The sequence below is a fragment of the Cydia fagiglandana genome, chromosome 16, assembly GCF_963556715.1.
Source record: "Cydia fagiglandana chromosome 16, ilCydFagi1.1, whole genome shotgun sequence".
Taxonomy (NCBI): Eukaryota; Metazoa; Arthropoda; class Insecta; order Lepidoptera; family Tortricidae; genus Cydia; species Cydia fagiglandana.
This window is the reverse complement of record NC_085947.1, coordinates 988007-1009264: the sequence shown is the minus strand read 5'-3', so window position 1 is coordinate 1009264 and position 21258 is coordinate 988007. Positions and strand designations below refer to the sequence as shown.

The window sequence follows — 21258 nt, the reverse complement described above, 5'->3', positions numbered from 1 at the left end:
CTGCCATCTCTCTTGTGAGAGAGAAAGTGAAAAACAAACTTTTTTCTGTCCCTCTCAGAAAGTGTCCGAAAAGGTAAAAATAATAACTCCTTACGGCCCAGCCACGGGGACAGCAATAGCGCGGCCATAGGTTGGAGTGAGACACAGCGATCGGACCCTTCGTTCCCACGTTCCCACCTATGGTTGCCGCCGCCGCCGGTCGCGCAATGTCGTGGCCAGGCCGTTTAACGCATGTACAGTCTTAAGTCGCACTGTTCTAACTAATATTGCTAATATACAGACATACGTACGGTAGCATCCGTATCTCAGATCGGTCAGCGGTATCTCGTCTTGGATATTTATTACAATTATTGCACTTAAGAGCAATAAAATTAGGTCAATTTTGTATGGAAATTGCCATATCGCAATATGTTCAGAACTCGATAATACAATGGCGATTATTGCTTATCCTCCTAAGACCCAAGGTCCTACCTATAGTACTTATTCAGTTCAATGAAATATAAATCATATTCGATTGGAACAGAGTTGCTTTTCCTTTGTCTCGTTCAGATTTTGAACAACGCAAATTTTTTTTTTTTTTTTTTCATTTATTTATTAACACAGAATAATACATTAAAAAAAATCATGACAGCGAACAAAGCCCCCTGAGGCTTAACTGCCGCTGTAAATCGCTCTTAAATCGCTCTCAAATCAACTCTATATCCTACATTGTAGGTTCAAATTTCTATAGTAAATATTGCATTTTTCATTTGTATGGCTGGGCCTTAGGAGGTTATATGGTATATTTCGTGCATTTTGGTTATGGTACAGTCACCTGCAATAATATGTTAGGTACACAACGAAGGCCGCAAAAATATCAGATCTTATTTGTAGAGCCATAAAAGCGTGTATAATATATTATTAATGCAGGTGACTGCACAAATTTGTTATGTGTTGTACAGTCAGCAACAAATATATCTACAGGCAAAGTGTTCAAAGACACATTTTTTATATTTTCAACCATGATCTAGTGTAGATATTTTTGACATCTGCGTTGGTGTACGACTATTTGTTGCCAATTGCACATGACGAGATCACCGCTTGTATTCATAAAGAGAATTACATTCGATAGGGTTGGTGGTCGGTGGTAATGCCCAAATAACAGTCAAGTGAAAATAAACACAGATTAAAAAAAAACTATATCTTGACTTCTTCAACTTCAATTTTGTAATGTTGCAAAACGATCAAGCAAAAAATTGCCAGTATTTGTTTTTTTTGTTTTAATTTCCATAGTTATTCCTGAAGATTTTGAGGCGACTACAAAAATAGTATAGGCACAACTATAGTGATTTATGTATATTTTGAAGTCACTTCACTAAACAACATTTCGTCAGATGACAACCAAAACCACAGAATAAATAATAGTATTAGGTACAGAAGGTTCACTCTCTAACAAAACGCGTCTGTTACGACAGATATGACCGCAAGGTGGCGCAAGCGCGAGCAACCACTATGGTTAGACACCAAAATTGGTGTGGGCCGCGTGTACTTGTAGCGACGCGACGAAATCGCGGAGTGAGCCACGCCTGCCATAGCTCACTAATTACTATCACAAGATTCACAAGTTAAGAGCCATAGTGAACCGTGATAGTATCTATCAAAATAAGGTTAAGTTTTGTTTACTTTTTTTGAAAATTTACATTTTCGGTTGTCGCTTGACGATTCGCTCTCAAAAACCGTTTCACCCTCTCAAAAAGTTTCCAAACCCTCTCAAAAAGTTTTTAGTGAAATAGAACTGCTAAAATAGAGCACTAGGAACTTAGGGTGGTATTCCATCTGTCCAATTTCTTTGTCCAATGTCAGTGCGTCTCACTCTCTCATTAAAGCAAAATGTGAGACGCAATACACATTGGACAAAGTAATTCAATAGGTGGAATACCACCCATAGGCCCACTTGCAGCATTCCACTAACCCGGGGTTAACCAGTTAAACCTGGAGTTACCATGGTTACCAGTACAATTTGACACTAGGTTAGCGGCTTAACCGCATAGACCCGGGTTAGTGAGTTGGAGCAAGTGGCCCTTAGCCGTGCTTGGGCTAGCTGTATCATTTTTTAACCTTTTGAACGCCAAACGGCGCATCCATTTGCCGTGCCACTGACGGCACGAGGGTAAAATTTAGTTTTGTGAATAAATAATACCAACCTAAGAGTGGCCTCCAAGACACACTTTGGGTCGCTGCGCCAGAGGAGTAAGTAAGTAACCTAAGCGTGGGGTGTTTTTAGTAGATTTTCATCAAAAAACGATCGACGTCAAACGCCGTCTTTGGCGTCGCTGTCACGGTTTTGCGTTGACGTCAATTGCCGTCTGCGGCATTCAAAAGGTTCAATTTTAATATTCACTCTCTTCTTCCTCGCGTTATCCCGGCATTTCGCCACGGCTCATGAGAGCCTGGGGTCCGCTTGACAACTAATCCCATGATTTGACGTAGGCACTAGTTTTTACGAAAGCGACTGCCATCTGACCTTCCAACCCATAGGGTAAACTAGGCCTTATTGAGATTAGTCCGGTTTCCTCACGATGTTTTCCTTCACCGAAAAGCGACTGGTAAATATCAAATGATATTTCGTACATAAGTTCCGAAAAACTCATAGGTACGAGCCGGGGTTTGAACCCGCGACCTCCAGATTGCAAGTCGCACGCTCTCACCGCTAGGCCACCAGCGCTTCCTAATTTTAATATTCACTATGGCCAATAAATGATCTGTTTTGTAAACTTTATTTTCTAAGTACTGTATTAATTTTCATGTGACTTATATGCGCAGTAACCGCCGACCATCTTACACACGTATATTATGTTACATTGCACGATCGGCCGAGGCCGCTTACTCTAACTACGTATTGGAATAAATATCAACACCGGGAAGAGAAGAATGCTGCTTACGCCCAGATCTGAAAAAAAATATCCGGTTAAATTTTGACAAACGTATTGGCTATGCCCGAAGTTGGTGGTAGGGGAAACAAAGGTAACGCCAACGCACGAACGTGGTGAAAGGTGAAAATATGAACTTTCGTGGGATGACATCTTCATATTATGATTATTCTCTTTATTCATCTTTCGTTTTAAGTTAGGTTAATTATAATATGAATATAAAAGTAAAATATAAAAACACTTACAAAACAATAAAAAATACATATAAACACATTATAAAAAACCTAACCTAGGGTGCCGCCGGCAGCGGGGCAGGGCCCAAGCTGCCGGTGGTCAGGGCCGCAGAGTGAGGAACCGACGTACTATACGCGCCGTGTCCAAAATTACCGCCTTCTGCATCTGACCCTTAATCCAACCACCCAGCGAGAGTCTCATGAATTATGATTATGATTATTATGATTATATTATTTGGTATAGTTTGTAGATTTTTAATAGAGCCCGACGGCTAATCCTATTGTCTATTTTTAAGTAAAACCGCTCGTGCCACGTGCCACAACCACCTGCACAAAAAATACGTACTTTGGTTACTGAGTGCCGGCGAGTCGAACGCTATAGAACCAGTCTAAAATGTGTCATCGAGATGCGTAACAAAGGCGCGTTATCGAAGAGCACACCTACACTGGTTTATTGAGCGTTGGACTAGCCCGCGCTCAGGTGCCAAATATAATAATTAAGACCCTTTTTTTGCAGGTAAGTAGCACGTGCGGTTTTACTTAACAATAGACAATAGGATTAGCCGTCGGGCTCTATTAGAAACCTACAAACTATATACAGAGTGCCTGCGCCCGCAGAGCGTCCCACGCGCTGGCTGTATAGTCGCTATAACCCTTAAGTTTAAGCTTAAGTTTTCCATTAAATTTACCACTGAATTTGTCTGGTTTTGTAATTAAAAGACAGTTATACTGGGCAGATTGTGTAAGTAATTGGACAATTAGATTTTCATTCTCATTTTAGTATTTGGCTAATTTTATATAAAAACAAGAGCTTAAAGCGACCGAGGCTCTGGCGTTGTCACTATACATGCAAACGAATGTACCAGGAGCGCATAAATTCCTAAGAGATTGTCTTACCCTCAGCGTGGAATCCCAAGAAGCTGTCGCTAACGCGGCGCCATCTGGTGCTAGTTGCACGCGCGACACTCTATGCTCATGGCCACAGAGTACACACACTCTCTGTGCCCGCAGAGCGTCCCAGGCGCTGGCTGTGTAGTCGCTGTAGCCGGCGAAGAGCAGCCGGCCGGAGAGCGACCAGTCGACGCTGTTGACGCCGAAGATGATGGAGTCCTTGGCGTAGCGCGCCACCTCGCGGTCGGCGCGCAAGTCAAACAGGCGGCACGCCGCGTCGTCCGCGCCTGCAACCAATAGATACTACATTAGATCCAATTTATTTATTTAAGCGTATGGCGTATTAATATTGTAGGCAATATAATTATGCTACTAGTATAGCTAATTATAAGTCGACATCTAGGCTACGCAGCCAATCGATCGCATCAGGTGTCAGATTGGTGTAGAGGTCCTCCGGGCTGCCCTGGAAACGTCTCTTTGGGCACCATTCTACAATGTGCTGGGTGGTTTGATCTTCAAGGCCGCAGTCACACAACGGGCTCTCTTTCCATCCCCATTTGTGTCGCATATGATTGCATTAGATCCAATTATCTATGGGCCAATAGTTGCCTGAAATAAATGTTTTCATTTCACTTCATTAGATATGGAGCTCGAGCGAAAATCCCATGAAATAAAGATAAATATTATAATTAATCACAAATTCTCCTCTCCTTGTATTGTAAATAATATATTGCAGTGCCCGACAAGGTTCACAAAGACCTACCTTATAAGTTTACCACCTGTACAACTTTGTGAATTTGCAACAAAATATTGAGTATTGAGTATTCAAATAAGAGCGTTTTCACATTGTCCGATCCCATAGGTATCGGATGTAGAAAAGGCCTGCACGGCGGCGCCGGAGCGCATGTCCCACACGAGCACGGCGCGGTCGGCGCCGCCCGACGTGTGTCACTCACCGGTGGCTAGAGCGTCCCCCCCAGGGTGGTAGCGCACGCTGGTGACGTCGGAGCGGTGCGTGTCGAAGGCCTGCACGGCGGCGCCGGAGCGCATGTCCCACACGAGCACGGCGCGGTCGGCGCCGCCCGACGTGTGTCACTCACCGGTGGCTAGAGCGTCCCCCCCAGGGTGGAAGCGCACGCTGGTGACGTCGGAGCGGTGCGTGTCGAAGGCCTGCACGGCGGCGCCGGAGCGCATGTCCCACACGAGCACGGCGCGGTCGGCGCCGCCCGACGTGTGTCACTCACCGGTGGCTAGAGCGTCCCCCCCAGGGTGGAAGCGCACGCTGGTGACGTCGGAGCGGTGCGTGTCGAAGGCCTGCACGGCGGCGCCGGAGCGCATGTCCCACACGAGCACGGCGCGGTCGGCGCCGCCCGACGTGTGTCACTCACCGGTGGCTAGAGCGTCCCCCCCAGGGTGGAAGCGCACGCTGGTGACGTCGGAGCGGTGCGTGTCGAAGGCCTGCACGGCGGCGCCGGAGCGCATGTCCCACACGAGCACGGCGCGGTCGGCGCCGCCCGACGTGTGTCACTCACCGGTGGCTAGAGCGTCCCCCCCAGGGTGGAAGCGCACGCTGGTGACGTCGGAGCGGTGCGTGTCGAAGGCCTGCACGGCGGCGCCGGAGCGCATGTCCCACACGAGCACGGCGCGGTCGGCGCCGCCCGACGTGTGTCACTCACCGGTGGCTAGAGCGTCCCCCCCAGGGTGGAAGCGCACGCTGGTGACGTCGGAGCGGTGCGTGTCGAAGGCCTGCACGGCGGCGCCGGAGCGCATGTCCCACACGAGCACGGCGCGGTCGGCGCCGCCCGACGTGTGTCACTCACCGGTGGCTAGAGCGTCCCCCCCAGGGTGGAAGCGCACGCTGGTGACGTCGGAGCGGTGCGTGTCGAAGGCCTGCACGGCGGCGCCGGAGCGCATGTCCCACACGAGCACGGCGCGGTCGGCGCCGCCCGACGTGTGTCACTCACCGGTGGCTAGAGCGTCCCCCCCAGGGTGGAAGCGCACGCTGGTGACGTCGGAGCGGTGCGTGTCGAAGGCCTGCACGGCGGCGCCGGAACGCATGTCCCACACGAGCACGGCGCGGTCGGCGCCGCCCGACGCGAACGTGTCGCCCGTGTCCGAAGGGGCCAGATCCAGCGCGAGCACGTCCGCCGCGTGACCCTGGAGACCAATTATCAATTACTGCGGAGAACCAGCGCTGGAAGTCGCCAACACAGCAACGTGCTGAAGTGAGAGCATGTCGTGGCACTTTCTCCTTTTTTTATGTTTCTCTGCTTGTATAATTTTCTTTTTTGTGTTTGCGCTAACGAATAAAATTATTTCTATTTGTATTGGATCGGTTTTCAGAAGGGTCGCAGTTGATTTTTTTTAACGCGGTGTTTTTTTTTAATTATAAAATATGTCTGACCTATCCTTAACTTATCTTCTTATCAGCATCAGATTTATTCTTATTTCAGGAATCAGGCACAGGGTGTTTATACCAATACAAACAGCAAAAATAACACTCTTGCCAGATCTGAAGTACCTAAATCTTTTTTCTTTGCAATTTAGTATTTTGGTATAGCATCTCGAAATTACAACTGGTGCTCATTTTGTATGATTTACATTTAGAGAACTTTATTTACCCTTTAAAAATATAAGAAAAATCATGATATCGCCCAAGAGAGAATTTTACTTTATGACGTAAAAAAGAATTAGTCAACTTAAAAGGAACATAGTATAAAATCCAGATTGAATCCAACCTGACAAATATGACAAATATCTTTAACTTGCTATTATACACCCACTACTTTAAGAAAATATATGACGTACCTGAAACGTCTGCAGCAGTTGACCGGACTCCACATCCCAGAGGGCTGCAGATCCGTCCCCAGAGCCGGTTAGTAACTGTCTGTCAGTGCGCGGGAACAGAACAGATGAGACGTAGGACGTGTGCGTCGCGACGGTGCGCTTGCGGGTGGCGCCCTCTTCTTTGTTCTCTTCTCCGAGAGGAAACACTGTCACTTTGTTGTCGAGGCCGCTGTGGACAAGGTTTATACATTCATGGCAGTGTTCTGTGCTGACTTGTGATAGGTGAATAGGCTGCTGGTACCGCCGCCAACAGATATATCGGAGCAGCCAAGGTGCTCACAAATATTTGAACACGCCTCTATTATCAACGCGTAAGAGTGTGTGTTCAGATATTTTTGAGCACCTTGGCCGCTCTAATATATCTGATGGCTACTGTACAGTCACCTGCAATAATATGTTACACAACAAAGGCAGCAAAAATATCTGACACGATCTTATTTGTAGAGCCATAAGAGCGTGTCACATATTTTTGTGGCCTTCGAAGAGTAACATATTATTGCAAGTGACTGTACTGTACTAATGTGTTTATAAATTTGAGAAGTCCGGAAGAAATGAATAAAGTTAATCAAACCTACACCAATTTGTGCCTAGCCAGTTACATAGCTTTGGGGAAATGACCGTATCCTGGTCACGGCACCTAATTGTAACTAACCTTTTCTCTTGTAATCTTTTTTCCTATAGTTCGTTTTTTTAGCATTAGAAATAAGGTAAACAATCTTGACGTGTCTTTTAATTGAAAAACACATTTTAAAAATAAGTCACGGCAAATATGTAACAATTATGAATCTAATACGATCATTTATATTCTTCTGCTTTCATAAGAAATAGTTACTTATTTTTAAAAAGCATTTTTCAATTAAAAGACATGTCAAGATCGCTTACCTTCTTACAAGTTCTTTCTAATGCTAAAAAAACGAACTATAGAATACCAAATTTACAGTTTGATTGCCCCTAATTTAATTGCACACAAAACAGCTCAGATGGCGCTGCAACTGCATGGCTTTCAACAATAAGAGCACTCACCCCGCAGCCACCATGTTTCCTGAAGGTGCGTAAGCGCAAGCCATGACCCAAGTGCTGGGCATAGCAATAGTCAGCTCCTTGGTTGCTGAGAATGCGTCCCAGATGATCACCTTGCCATCCTACAATACAGAGTTGGTCAATAGTGTTAGTGAATTAGGTGTTAGTGTTTAAGATTAGTCCTCATCTTAAGGAATTAAGTCAGTTGCTAGCAACTGCAAGCTTTTGTTTAAACTTCTGTGTTGTACCAAGGTATTTAACCTTTTCGCCGACACGTCAATTAACTAACAAAGTGTCATCAATGCCATGTCAAAAATGGCACGTCAACAAACCTGTCCAATACCAAGACTTGATATGAAGTCGTGGCGTGTGGGCCACGAAATGTACTGACTTTATATCAAGTCAATGGCGGTGAAAGAGTTAACTTCGTTCGTTTGTTGTGTTCAAATCTTGTAAGCTAAATTAGATCCACTTCCTGTCATTTGATTTGGCTCAAGTTTGGTATACTAATGAAAGGTGGCCATAGGAACTAGGCGATAATTTTATAAAAGCAACTTCACTCAGTTGGAGTTTGTTATTATGACTGTCATTTGGAGAAGCAAAATGGGTTCTAAAAGCTAATTTAGACTCCAGTCACTATATTGAAAAGAAAACTAGACACAAGTCAAAATGTTTAAACAGATTTCAAAATACATTGTTTTCACATTCAATTTGTAATTTAGTTAATAAAGTAGAGACAATTTTTATTAATTTCATTTGGATAGTCTTCAAATTTGACAATAGTCTTTACAGGGCATAAGTCTTTTTACTCTTTTTCAGTCACACTTTAATACTGGAGATTCAAAATGAACATAATTGATGGCAATACTATAGGGTGCTGATGGGGCTCCCCCGCTACTGCAGCGCGTCAACAATGTTTACGGAGGCGCGCGTGGATAGTTTTGCTGCCATTATGCGCAAAAGAGCCACTTCATTGTTAGGCAGGGTGAGGAACAGCACCAACAGCATCTTAGCCATGTATGCAGATAGGTTTGATGGGGCCTACCTGAACCACTGTGGTGCACTCCACATGTGCTTAAATTAAATTAATTAATTAATATGTAAATATGTAGATAGATTGTTACTCAATAAGTTGTGTGTGTATACCTACTAATATTAGTTGTAAGATTAAAATGTGTCACTAACGAAATTGATCCTTTGTTAGTCTTAAATAAATTTAATTTAATTTTTTTTTTTAACTAGGTACCTGTGAGGAGGAGACAATATGGCGTTTGTCCTGTGACCAGTCCGAGCAGAGCACCTTGGCCTGGTGACCCTTGAGGACCCGCCTCGGCTTCAAGTTGGGGAAATTGATGGCCTCCAGGCGTTCAGCCACGCTTGCCACTGTAAACAAAGAGGGTATTAACCTTTTAACCGCTTAGAATTTTTCATCAATCATCCTCATGGTCAGACTACGGTGAAATGAGCTCTATATGTCTATATATGTATGTGTGTGTGTATGTCTTATATATAAGAAGCGGTTAGAAGGTTATATGAAGTCCTATTCTGCAAAAAGTTGGTAGGAGGCGATTTTGTTTGATATTTTACATTTAATATTTGCTTCAGGTTGGTGTGGTGAAAAATTTTGTGTTTGACTCGGGGGCAATTTTTGTTTAACCCTTGTGCTTTGAAACCCTCGCAACGCTCAAGATTCCTTTTTCGAACCACTCGCTACGCTCGTGGTTCAATTTCGGAATCTTTCGCTTGCTCAGGTATCAATATTAGCACGAGAGGTAACTACTTTGCCCCCTTGTAAAACAAATTACACTATTTTTAAACTATTTTAACGCGCGTTGAAAAAGCTCCCGTGCGAATGGGGGCTGGGGGCTTAGCCTTGACAGATATCATAAGAGCTTGTTGCTAGGCCTACATGAATAAAGTATATTTTGTTTTTTTTTTAATGTTACTGTGTACTATCACTATGAAAAGATTTAGGTCTAAGCAAGGTCCTAAACAAGTTGAGCCATAGTAAGAGATCACAGAAAGCCTAGGCCGGAAAGTTCACTCACGCGTGACATCGTTGAGCTTCTGTCGTTCCTCCTCTAACTTCTGTTTGAGCGCCTCTGCCTCTCGCAGCAGCGATTCCAGCGTCTCCTCGGGGCTGGCGCCGCCCGCGCCCGCGCCCGCCTGCGGCGCCGCGCCGCCCGTGTCCGCCGCCATCCCCGACAGCCTGCCCCCGAAGCCCCAAGGGCTCACTGGCACATCCCGCCCGAGTAACGCGAACTCCTAGTTATAACAATACACGGCGCCTGCCTGCGCGGTTCGCACCCCGCTTCAGGCGTTCCACTTAACGCTAATCGAACATCACCACACTCCCGCGCCAACTCTGCTCGTTTTCTATCATAAATTACTTTTCAGCGCAATCAATAAAGGTTTTCAGTCAACTTCGATTCGACAAATGTCAAAAGCCGGAAACGAGGTCGCGCCACAGATTGTACAGTTTTTGGGAGACAGCTGTGTGCGCAGAACTGACAGAGCGGAGTTTAAAACTGAGCCTCAAACATAACAGCTCGCTTAGATGTAATCTTTAAGTATATTATATCTATGGTCCGAGCGGAACGAAAACGCGGTAAAATTTGCGAATTAAAAACCAACAAATTTCCTCAAAGTAACGCCTGATTCTATTCACTATAATTTGCGAAACGAACTACACCTGTTTGTTTTTATTGAAAGTGCAGCGTATTTCAGTGTAAAGGTAAGTTACATTACATAAATTATACATTGTTTTTACAAGTTTTTATTTTGCGTGAATTAGGGATCTGGTTTCTTTTGTTATACCATCATGTGGCAGTGAGTGAAAAGTTGGTAGTAATCTGGTTTCTTTTGTTATACCATCATGTAGCAGTGAGTGAAAAGTTGGTAGTAATGTAACAAATAGTATTCATATGCATCCATAATTCATGTACAACATGAACTATACTATGTAGAGAAATAAAACAAAATTATACTAATATTGAACTTTATATTTAATAATAATAACCTTTTACACATTTTATAATTTCTTTTCATAAAACAAAGATAAATTGAAACAATTGAAACTTTTTTAAATAAGTATGTATACCACCTATTTAGTATCCTGAATTATGAATAAGTACTACCTACCTACTAATAATTAAGTGAACAATGCTAAGACAGTGTTTTAAATTTTTTTTTTTCAAAAAAAAAGTAGCTAACAAAAATAAATAGTTTTAATTGAACAATACATTGTTTATATAGTACATAAATTAAAATAAAACTTCAACATTACTGGAGTCAGTTCTGTAACGCTGCCATACATGACCCAAAAAAATTTTATTAAGCTATGAGCTTCATCACATCTGATATTTGAGTAATTCTAAGCATTTCTAGCCTGAAGTGGGGGGGAGGGTGGGGTACAAAGACGGCCGCCATCCGTCATCTTTAAAAAAAATCTACTCTGATCCTGGTGGGTACTAGGGCAAGTTTGGTATCATTTTCGTATAAACCAAAGACGTAGAATTCATTGCTGATATTTGTTTTTTCAATTTCATAGTAATTTTACAAGAAAAACGTAAAAAGGTGAAAAATTTGGTTGGAGATTTTTGCTACGCGGAGCCGAAACTACAAAAGATAGAAAGTTGAAATTTGCACACTAGATTACATTTATAAAGTGTACAAGAGATAAGAAGCGATTTTGAGAAATTCAACCCCTAAGGGGGTTAAAAAGGGGATGAAAGTTTGTATGGGGTTCAAGTTTTATTTTAAGCTAGGAATTTGAAACTTCGTAAAACGATATATTATTAAAATACAAGAAAACTAATTTCAGCGTTTTTGAAAATTCATCCCCTAAGGTGGTGAAAAAGGAGTTGAAAGTTTGTATGGATATCAAAAAAATTTTCGAACGCGGGACTTGAATCTTTGTATTTGGGGATATTATTAAAAGACAGGAAAAGTAATTTCAGCGTTTTGTAAAATTCATCCCCTAACAGGGTTAAAAAGGGGTTGAAAGTTTGAATCCATTACAAATCCGAGTAGACACACATTTCTTATTGCCTCCCAGGCTTGAAATGCTTAGAATTACTCAAGGAACATATGTGATGAAGCTCATAGCTTAATAAAAAATTTTTGGGTCAACTTTATAACTGCTTCCGCTACATGGAATGGGATTAGATAAATATTACAGTACTCATTCGCCAATCAAGTAAACAAATTAAGAGTTTAACAATAAGATTACTTACACAATAACTAGATCTGGGTCTGAAAACTTTGGAGCTATTATTTTCCAGTGCTGAAATAATAAAAAATATTAATCCCTTAGGAGTCATATAGGCTATTACTCCCTGTATGCCAGTGTTAAACAACTGGAATAAATAGAACAGAGAAAAAATTGTGATATCTCAAGCAACCTGTGCGTACCCTATGCAATGCCAGTTATTGATTGCTAGTGGCGCTAGTGCAAACCTAGCTTTAGATCTATAATTTACTGGTAAATAGGTATTTTGTAAAATTTGACTGTAAAGTGTTTACAATACACACTACTCTAATGTTATTATTACATATATAACGTCGGGTGACAAGCAAAAGTCACTAAGTACTATCAAAAAATTAAAGTAACAATTAATGCACTTTATTACACTTGTAACACGGTTTATTGTCCAATAATTTCAATGGTGTTAATTAGTGACTTGCTTGTCACCCGAATCCTCTTTGTCATGTAGGTGATAATATTTTACCTTATCTTAACTGCCTATCTACACCAAAGCGTCCAAACCAGGCGTGGCGCTACAAGTACATGGCATGCGGCCCACACCAACTTTGGTGTCTAGCAGTAGTAGTTGCCGCGCACCGCTACGGAACGTACGCCTGCTCGCGCTTGCGCCACTACCTAGCGGTCATATCTGACGCATTTTGTTAGTGAGTGAACCTTCTGTATGTACATACCTAATACTCTCTAGTACTATTATTTATTCTGTGACTAACACGAATTGAATTGTAAATAAATTACATCCTGTACACTTGAAGATGATGTTACCCAAACAAATAAACAAAACCAACGACACCGAAAACAAACAAACACCAAACAAACAGCACCAAAAATTATTCAATTTTTTTAAGCTATCTACCTATATTTTTCCCTTACCTACCTATCTTATGAGTAAAGTTTTAAACTAAGGCGATTTACACACTAGCATAACCACCTTAAATCTACACCCACCTACACTATGCCAGGGGTGCGAAACTCCACCCTTCGGACAATCTAGGCTCCGTTCTGCTCAGCATTGCTCCGAGTAATTATTAGGTTTGACACAACTTGACGTCCCTTTGCGTGTACGACCACAGATATTGATCTATTACAAATAGATAAATTTAGATTGTACAATTTCTATTTCACGATTTGTGGCTGGTTCGCCAGATTCCTGTTTCACTAAATTCTCTTTAGACCGTTGTTAGTCCTTAACAATCCAACTAAATAATAATTTTTAAGAAAAAAAAACCGACTTCCATAGGGGCCGATGAAAGATTATTGTAGATGGTACATTATGTAGAAAAGTTGGTTAAACCACCCACTTTTCTACTAGCATTTCGCTTCTGTATAATGGCTCCTCTACAGGATGGGCCAACGCCGGCCACTCCAAGGGACGCAGCCATGCGGTAGAATGAGATCGCAATATCACTTGCTCCCTCTAACGCATAAATGCGTCCCTTGGAGTGGCCGGCGTTGGCCCATCGTGAAGAGGAGCCATGAGGATCGTAGTTCTAGCCTAACCTAACCCACTCCTCAGATAGCAGTTCGGTTCTGTGCGGATCGCAGTTCGAACCTAATCTTGCTATCAGAAAGTTTCGTGTTCGTAAAGTACAGAAGTCATTCGTTGGGCAATGCATTCATTTTTATAACAAGTTACCTGAGGATGCTTTAAGATTACCCTTTCCAGCTCTTAAGAATTACTTAAAAAAGTCATTGATGTTGAAGGCTTATTACAGAGTCGAGGACTACTTGACAGACAAACATGCATGGTCCAAACCAGAAACTGTAATAACGACAAGTAGCAATTAAAAACATTGTATTATGTGTAGAGTTAAAGGTGACTCAGCTCAGGTAAGAAAGCACATCAAATTGTATGAAAGCATCTCATAACAATCAGTTAGATTCATATAATATGTATTCTCATTTCTTTTATTGATTTTATTTTCTTTTCCTTTTGTAAGATTTGATTTGTTTTCTGAAAGAGCTACGTATTTGTGATTTCATGTGCATATATGTTTATTTTTTATATCAAATTCTATAAAGTTATGTACTCACTGAGTATAATTGCATGAATTCTATAGTAATTTAAATTGTATTAATTACTCGTAATGCATGTTAATTATAAGATGTAATAATGTTTTGAAAAGATGTGTCCCGCCGAGTTTGTTGCCGGTCCCATATTGGGATACCCTCCTCCAATTGAGGGGGGATTTAAATCTTCTCGGGGCAGAGGTGTACGGTTGGAGCCGGTAAAGGTTTATTTGACGTTCATAAGCGCATTGTAATATGCCTACTTGAATAAACTATTTTTTATCTTTATCTTTATCTTTATCAAACCCACTTTTCAAGTAGCATTTCGTTTCTGTAAGGCTCGCAGTTCTAACCTAACCTAATTCTTGTTCGGTTCTGTGAGGATCGCAGTTCAAACCTAACCTAACCCACTTAATGGCGCATGCCGTGCGTTGTACGGGGGTTTAAGCGGGAGGGGCTAGTAAGATTGGCATCATCGTACTTTATACCTACACTAATTTTATGGTAGGTAATCATAGTTGTTTATTTAGTTAAGGTATCATAGTCGTTTTCTGGGTCAAGGTCCGGGTCCGAGTCCGGGTCCGAATCCTGATCGAAGTCCAGGTCCGGGTCCGAACCGGATCCGGGTATGAGTCCGAGTCCCAGTCCAAGTCAAAATCGAAATTCGTAATCACCAAACGTGTACCATGCGTCATTGAAGAGTTCTGTTCTGGTCATCATCAGCAGTTCCACTTCATCAAATGCGACAGTTTTTAATGTAAATGCTTGATTTTATGATGAAAATACAAAAAAATCTATACGTATGCCTTTAATATTTGAGGAGTTCCCTCGATTCCTTATGGATCCCATCATCAGAACTCGAGCTTGACAAAAATGTGGCTTAAAAACTTTACTTGCTTAACGAACTTAACGAAAAGGAAAAATCGCCAAACATGAACTATGCCTCGTTTAAGAGTTCTGTTCTGGTCATCATCAGTAGTTCCACTTCATCAAATGCAACAGTTTTTAATGAAGATGCTTGATTTTCTGATGTAAATACAAAAATCTCTATACGCATGCCTTTAAGATTTGAGGAGTTCCCTTGATTCCTCATGGATCCCATCATCAGAACTCGAGCTTGACAAAAATGTGGCTTAAAAACTTAACTTGCTTAACAAACATAACGAAGAGGACAAATCGCCAACCGTGAACTATGCGTCGTTAAAGAGTTCCGTTCTGATCATCATCAGCAGTTCCACTTCATCAAATGTCACTTTTTTGGGTGTATATGCTTGATTTCTTGATAAAAACCCAAAAATCACTATATGTATGCCTTTAAGATTTGAGGAGTTCCCTCGATTCCTCATGGATCCCATCATCAGAACTGGGTTTTGACAAAAACGGGACCAATCTGTATGCATATACATTCAATTAAAACAAGAATTTTCAAAATCGATCTATTAATGACGGAGATATGGAGTAACAAACATAAAAAAAAAAACACAACCGAATTGATAACCTCCTTCTTTTAGATTTGGAAGTCGGTTAAAAATATGACGAAACAAGAATACGGCGAAATAGGAACTAATTATAACATAATAACCATAAAAAAAAGTAAGCTAAACTAAGCACTCTCTCTCTTAAATAAAAGTAGATTACACTCATTAACTATAGGTATTCACTTTATCTCAACCTAAAAGTCAATGACAAAACAAACATTTTTATCATGCAAATTCTGGTCATGTATGTATGTGGCAGAGGAAATATAATCTATTCTATATATTATAAGTATTCATCACATTCCACTTATACCTATATAAAATGATAGCAGTTTTATAGGTAGGTACACTGGCGTTCAAAAGTGCATGGAGATGTTTCAACCGTAATATTAAGGCATTACGGTCGACATCCATCCATGCACTTTTGAACGCCACTGTACCTACTCACTATTCCAAGTACAGACTGTGTTAACGAGTAACATAGCAAATGTTAAAGAAAGATGGTCTACAGGGGATTATTCCCACTAGTTACCAGTGGGAATATATTTCCCACCTTTTACCACTGATACCTATTGGGAAAAAAAACCCAGTAGTTACCACCAAACCGAATTGGTGGTAAAAGGGGGGAATAAAAATCCCAGTAGTTACCACTGGTAGCAACTTGGTGGTAACTAGTGGGAATAATCCTCTACAGGGCACTACACCTTAATTATATGCAGTAAATTAGGCCTTGACAATTCACCATTGATATAAAGGAATCTTTCATGGACTTCATGGTCACATTTCCTTAAATAAACTGCAAGGAACATCAAAAACAGGAGTAGGTTATCATTTGTTTTAAATATTGTGAGTGAAGAGATTTCTCCATATAATATGTAAGTGCCCAAATTTAAATTCCTATGTTGCCACACTAGCTGTTTAGAAAAGTGGAAATTATATAAAGGTCTCTCTGTACCTTTCTAATAAACACATAGATAAAATTAAACACTCAAATCAAATCACATTTTGTTTATTATTTTATTATAAAAGAATATTTGATCAGTTTTTCTACAAATTATTACAATCAAAGTTCAGATTTATCTCCCTTAGTATTTTTTTCCGGCACCTTCTCGTAGAGGCAGGAATCATCCGTTCCCCGTAATGCATTTTTAGTGCACAAATAGTTCATTAGATCCACAGTTCCTTGATGGTTCCAGTACCAGTCTTCGACAACACTTTCATTTTCTTCCAGAAGGCTTTCACATTGACTCTTCATGTGAGTGATTTCTGCCGATGGCTTGTCCCACAACTCGAGTGGAATACCAAGGTCTACTTTAACACCTTTATCAACTAATCCATGAAGAGTTTTAAACGTCTGACTCATGCCTTTAGCGAACCTGGTGCTATCTTCTCGTTCTTTATGCATATTGTACTCTAAAATCCTGTCACAGACTCCTTCTAATGATTCAATCAATCTTAACTCGGACTTTTCATATTTAGTTCTCTTCTTCGGCTGGACATCGTCGAGGGAGTATCCAATTTCGATGACATCGTGAATTTTGCCGGTTTCTTCGAGTCTTGCCTGCAATTCGGTGGTTAATATCTTGCAAACTTCGCAACGATTTGCGTATTTTACGCCGACGTCTTCTTCTGAACGGACTTCAACGTCTCTATCACAGTTTGTAGACGATAGTAATACTAGTAGAAAAAGGGACGATATTCTAACAATCATTTTAATAGTTTTATTTACACTTTACACCGTAAAAGCTACACAAAGCACGGTAGGAAACCGCCCAACTGACAGATGCGAAGTGTCAAAACTGTCAAATACGAACTGTCATTGGAGCTTTATACGCGAATGTTGCCATAGTAAATATTCTCTTATCCCGAAACAAAGGCTACGAAACAAGATAAGGGCGTGGTGGTATGCGATAGGCCCATTGGTATAAACAGATTGCGGATGTATAACATAATTGAGTCCGTTATTGAGACATGATAAAGAATGGTATGCATCGCAGCTATCACACAGAAAAAGAGATATTATATTATTTTTTATCCTAACTTGACCTGGTCCGCCATTGTGTTGGGTACTTATAGTTAAAATTGCAATAAAGACATTGCAGAAAGCGGGTTTGAAGTAGCTTCCAGATCAATAATGTCCTATAATATGTCCTATTACTGAAAATTATTTCATCGTCACTTACATTTTTATAGAAAAAACGTGGGCTCTATAAAAAAAAACACTGTCTTCGTAAGACATCCACCAATAGGAATTAGGATTGATCCACATTAAAAGTACATTTAAATGTATAATTTAAGCCCACACGCAGACTTCCTATACCTACACGAAATAGGGATGTTGATTCTGACTGTAATTCAAAGAAATTATTTCACACCATTCAAGTAACTAAGCATTGAAAAACCACAGGAAAATCGTAATCGCAATGATTTCCAGAAAAACAACTTATTAAAAAAAAAGAACTACAAAGAATAGTTAACCCTTTACCAGGCTAAGGGATATATATTTCCCACATACGACACTTCAAACATGTGTACTATTTTCGATGAGTAAGATTGACATTCGATTGTCATATTTGAACTGTCAGCCTGGTAAAGGGTTTATTTGACAATACAGGCGAGTGCTCACTGCCTTCCCCTATAGGTCAAGAAATGAATGCTCAAAAAACGTTGTAGAGGGAAATGCTAGGAACACAATTTTTGACTCCGTAACTTTGTTTGGACTAGTTAGGAGGTGAACATATCAAAAGTCCCCGGCTGTAGCCCCGCTGCTGGGGGGTAGAGGGGGGTAAGAAGGTCGAATTTTTCGGTTTTTCATTGATATCTTGGAAACTTTGCGTCTTAGCGACATGACTACTAAGACAAACCGAAAGCTGATAAAATTAGTTACAAGTTTTATCCAGTCAAGTTTTTCGATATCATGAATAGTTTTTGAGATACCCGCTCTTGAAAGTTTATTTAGGGATTTTAATTTTATCTTGATATCTACGTCAGTGAAGCTGTTAGGCCATGTTTGGTATCAGTTTCGTATAAATCGGGGGTGCTGAATTCATTTATGGTATCACATTGACACTATTCCGAAGTAAAACCAAAATTTTAAAAAAAAATATTTTTTTAAACCCCTCTTCACGCTTAAACTGCTGAACCAATTTCGTTGAAATTTGGTATAGAAATAGTTTCAGTCTCGACACAGAACAGAGGATAGTTTTAATAACCAAAAGCATCTTTTGAGGGTGTGAAAAGTGGGGTGGAAGTTTGTATGGGGAGTCAATAACCGCTGAACCGGTTTAGATGAAATTTAGGACGGAATACATCTGTGATTTAGATGAAAATGATACCAAACATGACTTCAAACCTTACCTTGAGCAGTATTAACCTCAGGAATTCAGTTTCGTCGACGAATTTGAATTCCCCCCATACTCCATTTCACAACTTTAAAGGATGATTATTGAGATAAAAAGTATCTTATGTCCTGTCTTGGGACTCAAAATATCTGTATACCAAATTTCAATTAAATCGGTTGAGCGGTTTAAGCGTGAAGAGGAATTTAAAAAAAAAGGTATTTGTTTAAAGTTTATATGTTTTTTCTTAGGAATGGTGTCAATGTGATACCAAAACTGAATTCAGCACCCCCGATTTATACGAAAATGATACCAAACACGGTCTAGCAGTGTCACTAATGTAGATATCAAGATAAAATTGAAAGCCCTAAATAAACTTTCAAGAGCGGATATCTCAAAAACTATTCAAGATATCGAAAAACTTGACTGAATAAAACTTGTAACAAATTTTATCAGCTTTTGGTTTGTCTTAGTAGTCATGTCGCTAAGACGCAAAGTTTCCAAGATATAAGTGAAAAACCGAAAAATGAGACCTTCTTTCTCCCCTCTACCCCCCAGCACCGGGGCTACGGCCGGGGACTTTTGATATGTTCACCTCCTAACTAGTCCAAACAAAGTTACGTAGTAAAAAATTGTGTTCCTAGCATTTCCCTCTATAACTTCTTATTGCTTGGCCTACTATGATTGTGACAGAGTTAAAAATATGTACTTAATCTGATATCCCTATGGTATTAAAATACAAAATCAACAGAGTGCACCAAATAGATAGTACCAATATTTACAGTATCACCATAATAGTTTTTTCACTTACAATTTTGTCAGAAGCATAACATTTTTAAGCACTAAAATAAGTTAAATTGTTTTTTTTATTTTATTTTAATGTACTTTGTAAATTACAACCTTTACGTTAACCTTTTCGTCAACAAGTTATTTTGTATACGCACTATAATCATGATATTATTTATCTATCACAGTTCTCAATGTCTTAACCCTTTACCAGGCTAAGGTATATATATTTCCCACATACGGCACTTCACACATATGTTCTATTTTCGATCAGTAAGACTGACATTCGATTTTCGTTTTTGAACTGTCAGCCTGGTAAAGGGTTAAACACTCTAACAACATGTCGGCGAAGTTCCTAAATGTTCATAATAGCCTGCTTTCATGCTGTATTCTTATAGGCCGCCGGCAGCCCACAAAGCTTTTTATAATAAGTATTTTGTTTTCTTCCATAACTCACTATAACCACTATACAATATTTATTTTTAATTACACTCATAGTCTAATAAAACATGGTCTTCTCTTCCCAGAGTGACACAAGCCTACGTCACAATAACATTGCCACTTTATATAGCGCTATCGCATATTATCATATAGCGCTGTCGCATGATGACGTAGGCTTGTGTCAGTCACGTGACCACGAAAAGACGGGAAGAGAGTACCAGGCGGAGTATATTATTATACCATGGTTACACTATAGTTCGAAGCAGCGTGAGGGAAGCAGGTAAGGAACTCTTTCAGGAGGGTGTCTTCTTGAATGGCCGGGACTGGCCTGGGGCTATCCATAACCCACGCGTCTCCACAGCGTGGTATGATATGAAAAGTTTCTTAATTAAACAATAAACATCGCCGAAATGTTGTTCGTTACTCACTAACATAATATCTGAATCACAATCTGTATGTCGAATCCACCATACCACCACCATCATCACCACCATCACCACCATAAGTCACAATCAGTATACTACACTCTATACAAGTGTAAGTCAACGCCCCATCCAGTGGCGGCGGGTGCGGCATGCGGCGGTAAGGAAGCTAGTAATTCCTTCAACGCAGGCGCTTCTTTGGTCGGCCCGGACTGACTGTGGCCCGCCACTGATATGTCCACCCAGGCGTCTTTGGGCGGTGAGGCGCCATCTTCCAACTAAAATCAATTATATGTTACAGTGTCCGAAATTATTAGAAATTTTAGAAAAAACATGTCTCATAAGGAGAAAGGGTTAATTCTTATCGGAATCATGATAATTTGTGATTTTACTTTCAAAGTTTGTTATTTGTTCGATTCATACAAAAAGCGTGATATAAATGATATGTTTTATATCTTTTAACAAAAACTGCTTCTGATTCTAAATAGAAATACTTTGCGAAGGAAAAGAAACTTAAAAGAAGTCCATAAATTTTTTTCAAAACCGCTTTGGTAACATCTTCTGTATACCGATTTATTTTAGACTGAGTTTTTAGTTAGTTTTTTTTTTAATTTAGTTA

At 40.5% G+C, this 21258-nt stretch overlaps 3 protein-coding genes across 3 annotated transcripts in view; all 3 read right to left on the bottom strand.

The window, feature by feature from the left end:
• Nucleotides 1-566: 566 nt before the first annotated feature.
• On the bottom strand, nt 567-10365 carry LOC134671682 (guanine nucleotide-binding protein subunit beta-5). Its single transcript, XM_063529504.1, has 7 exons — nt 9949-10365; nt 9147-9283; nt 7904-8022; nt 6842-7049; nt 5998-6190; nt 4040-4320; nt 567-2929 (listed from the first exon to the last, which is right to left on the bottom strand). The coding sequence occupies exons 1-7, from the start codon at nt 10097-10099 to the stop codon at nt 2918-2920; spliced, it is 1101 nt and encodes a 366-aa protein (XP_063385574.1). The 5' UTR covers nt 10100-10365; the 3' UTR covers nt 567-2917.
• Nucleotides 10366-16645: 6280 nt separating this feature from the next.
• On the bottom strand, nt 16646-17503 carry LOC134671702 (protein canopy homolog 4). The gene has a single exon (XM_063529534.1). It carries the CDS (start codon nt 17361-17363, stop codon nt 16716-16718), a length of 648 nt encoding a protein of 215 aa, XP_063385604.1. The 5' UTR covers nt 17364-17503; the 3' UTR covers nt 16646-16715.
• Nucleotides 17504-18376: 873 nt separating this feature from the next.
• Nucleotides 18377-21258, bottom strand: part of LOC134672183 (endoplasmic reticulum metallopeptidase 1-like) — a 37613-nt gene continuing 34731 nt past the window's right edge. The window contains exon 23 of the mRNA XM_063530083.1: nt 18377-20917. Coding sequence (XP_063386153.1) covers nt 20738-20917 — 180 coding nt within the window. The 3' untranslated portion in view covers nt 18377-20737. The remainder of the gene's footprint in view (nt 20918-21258) is intronic.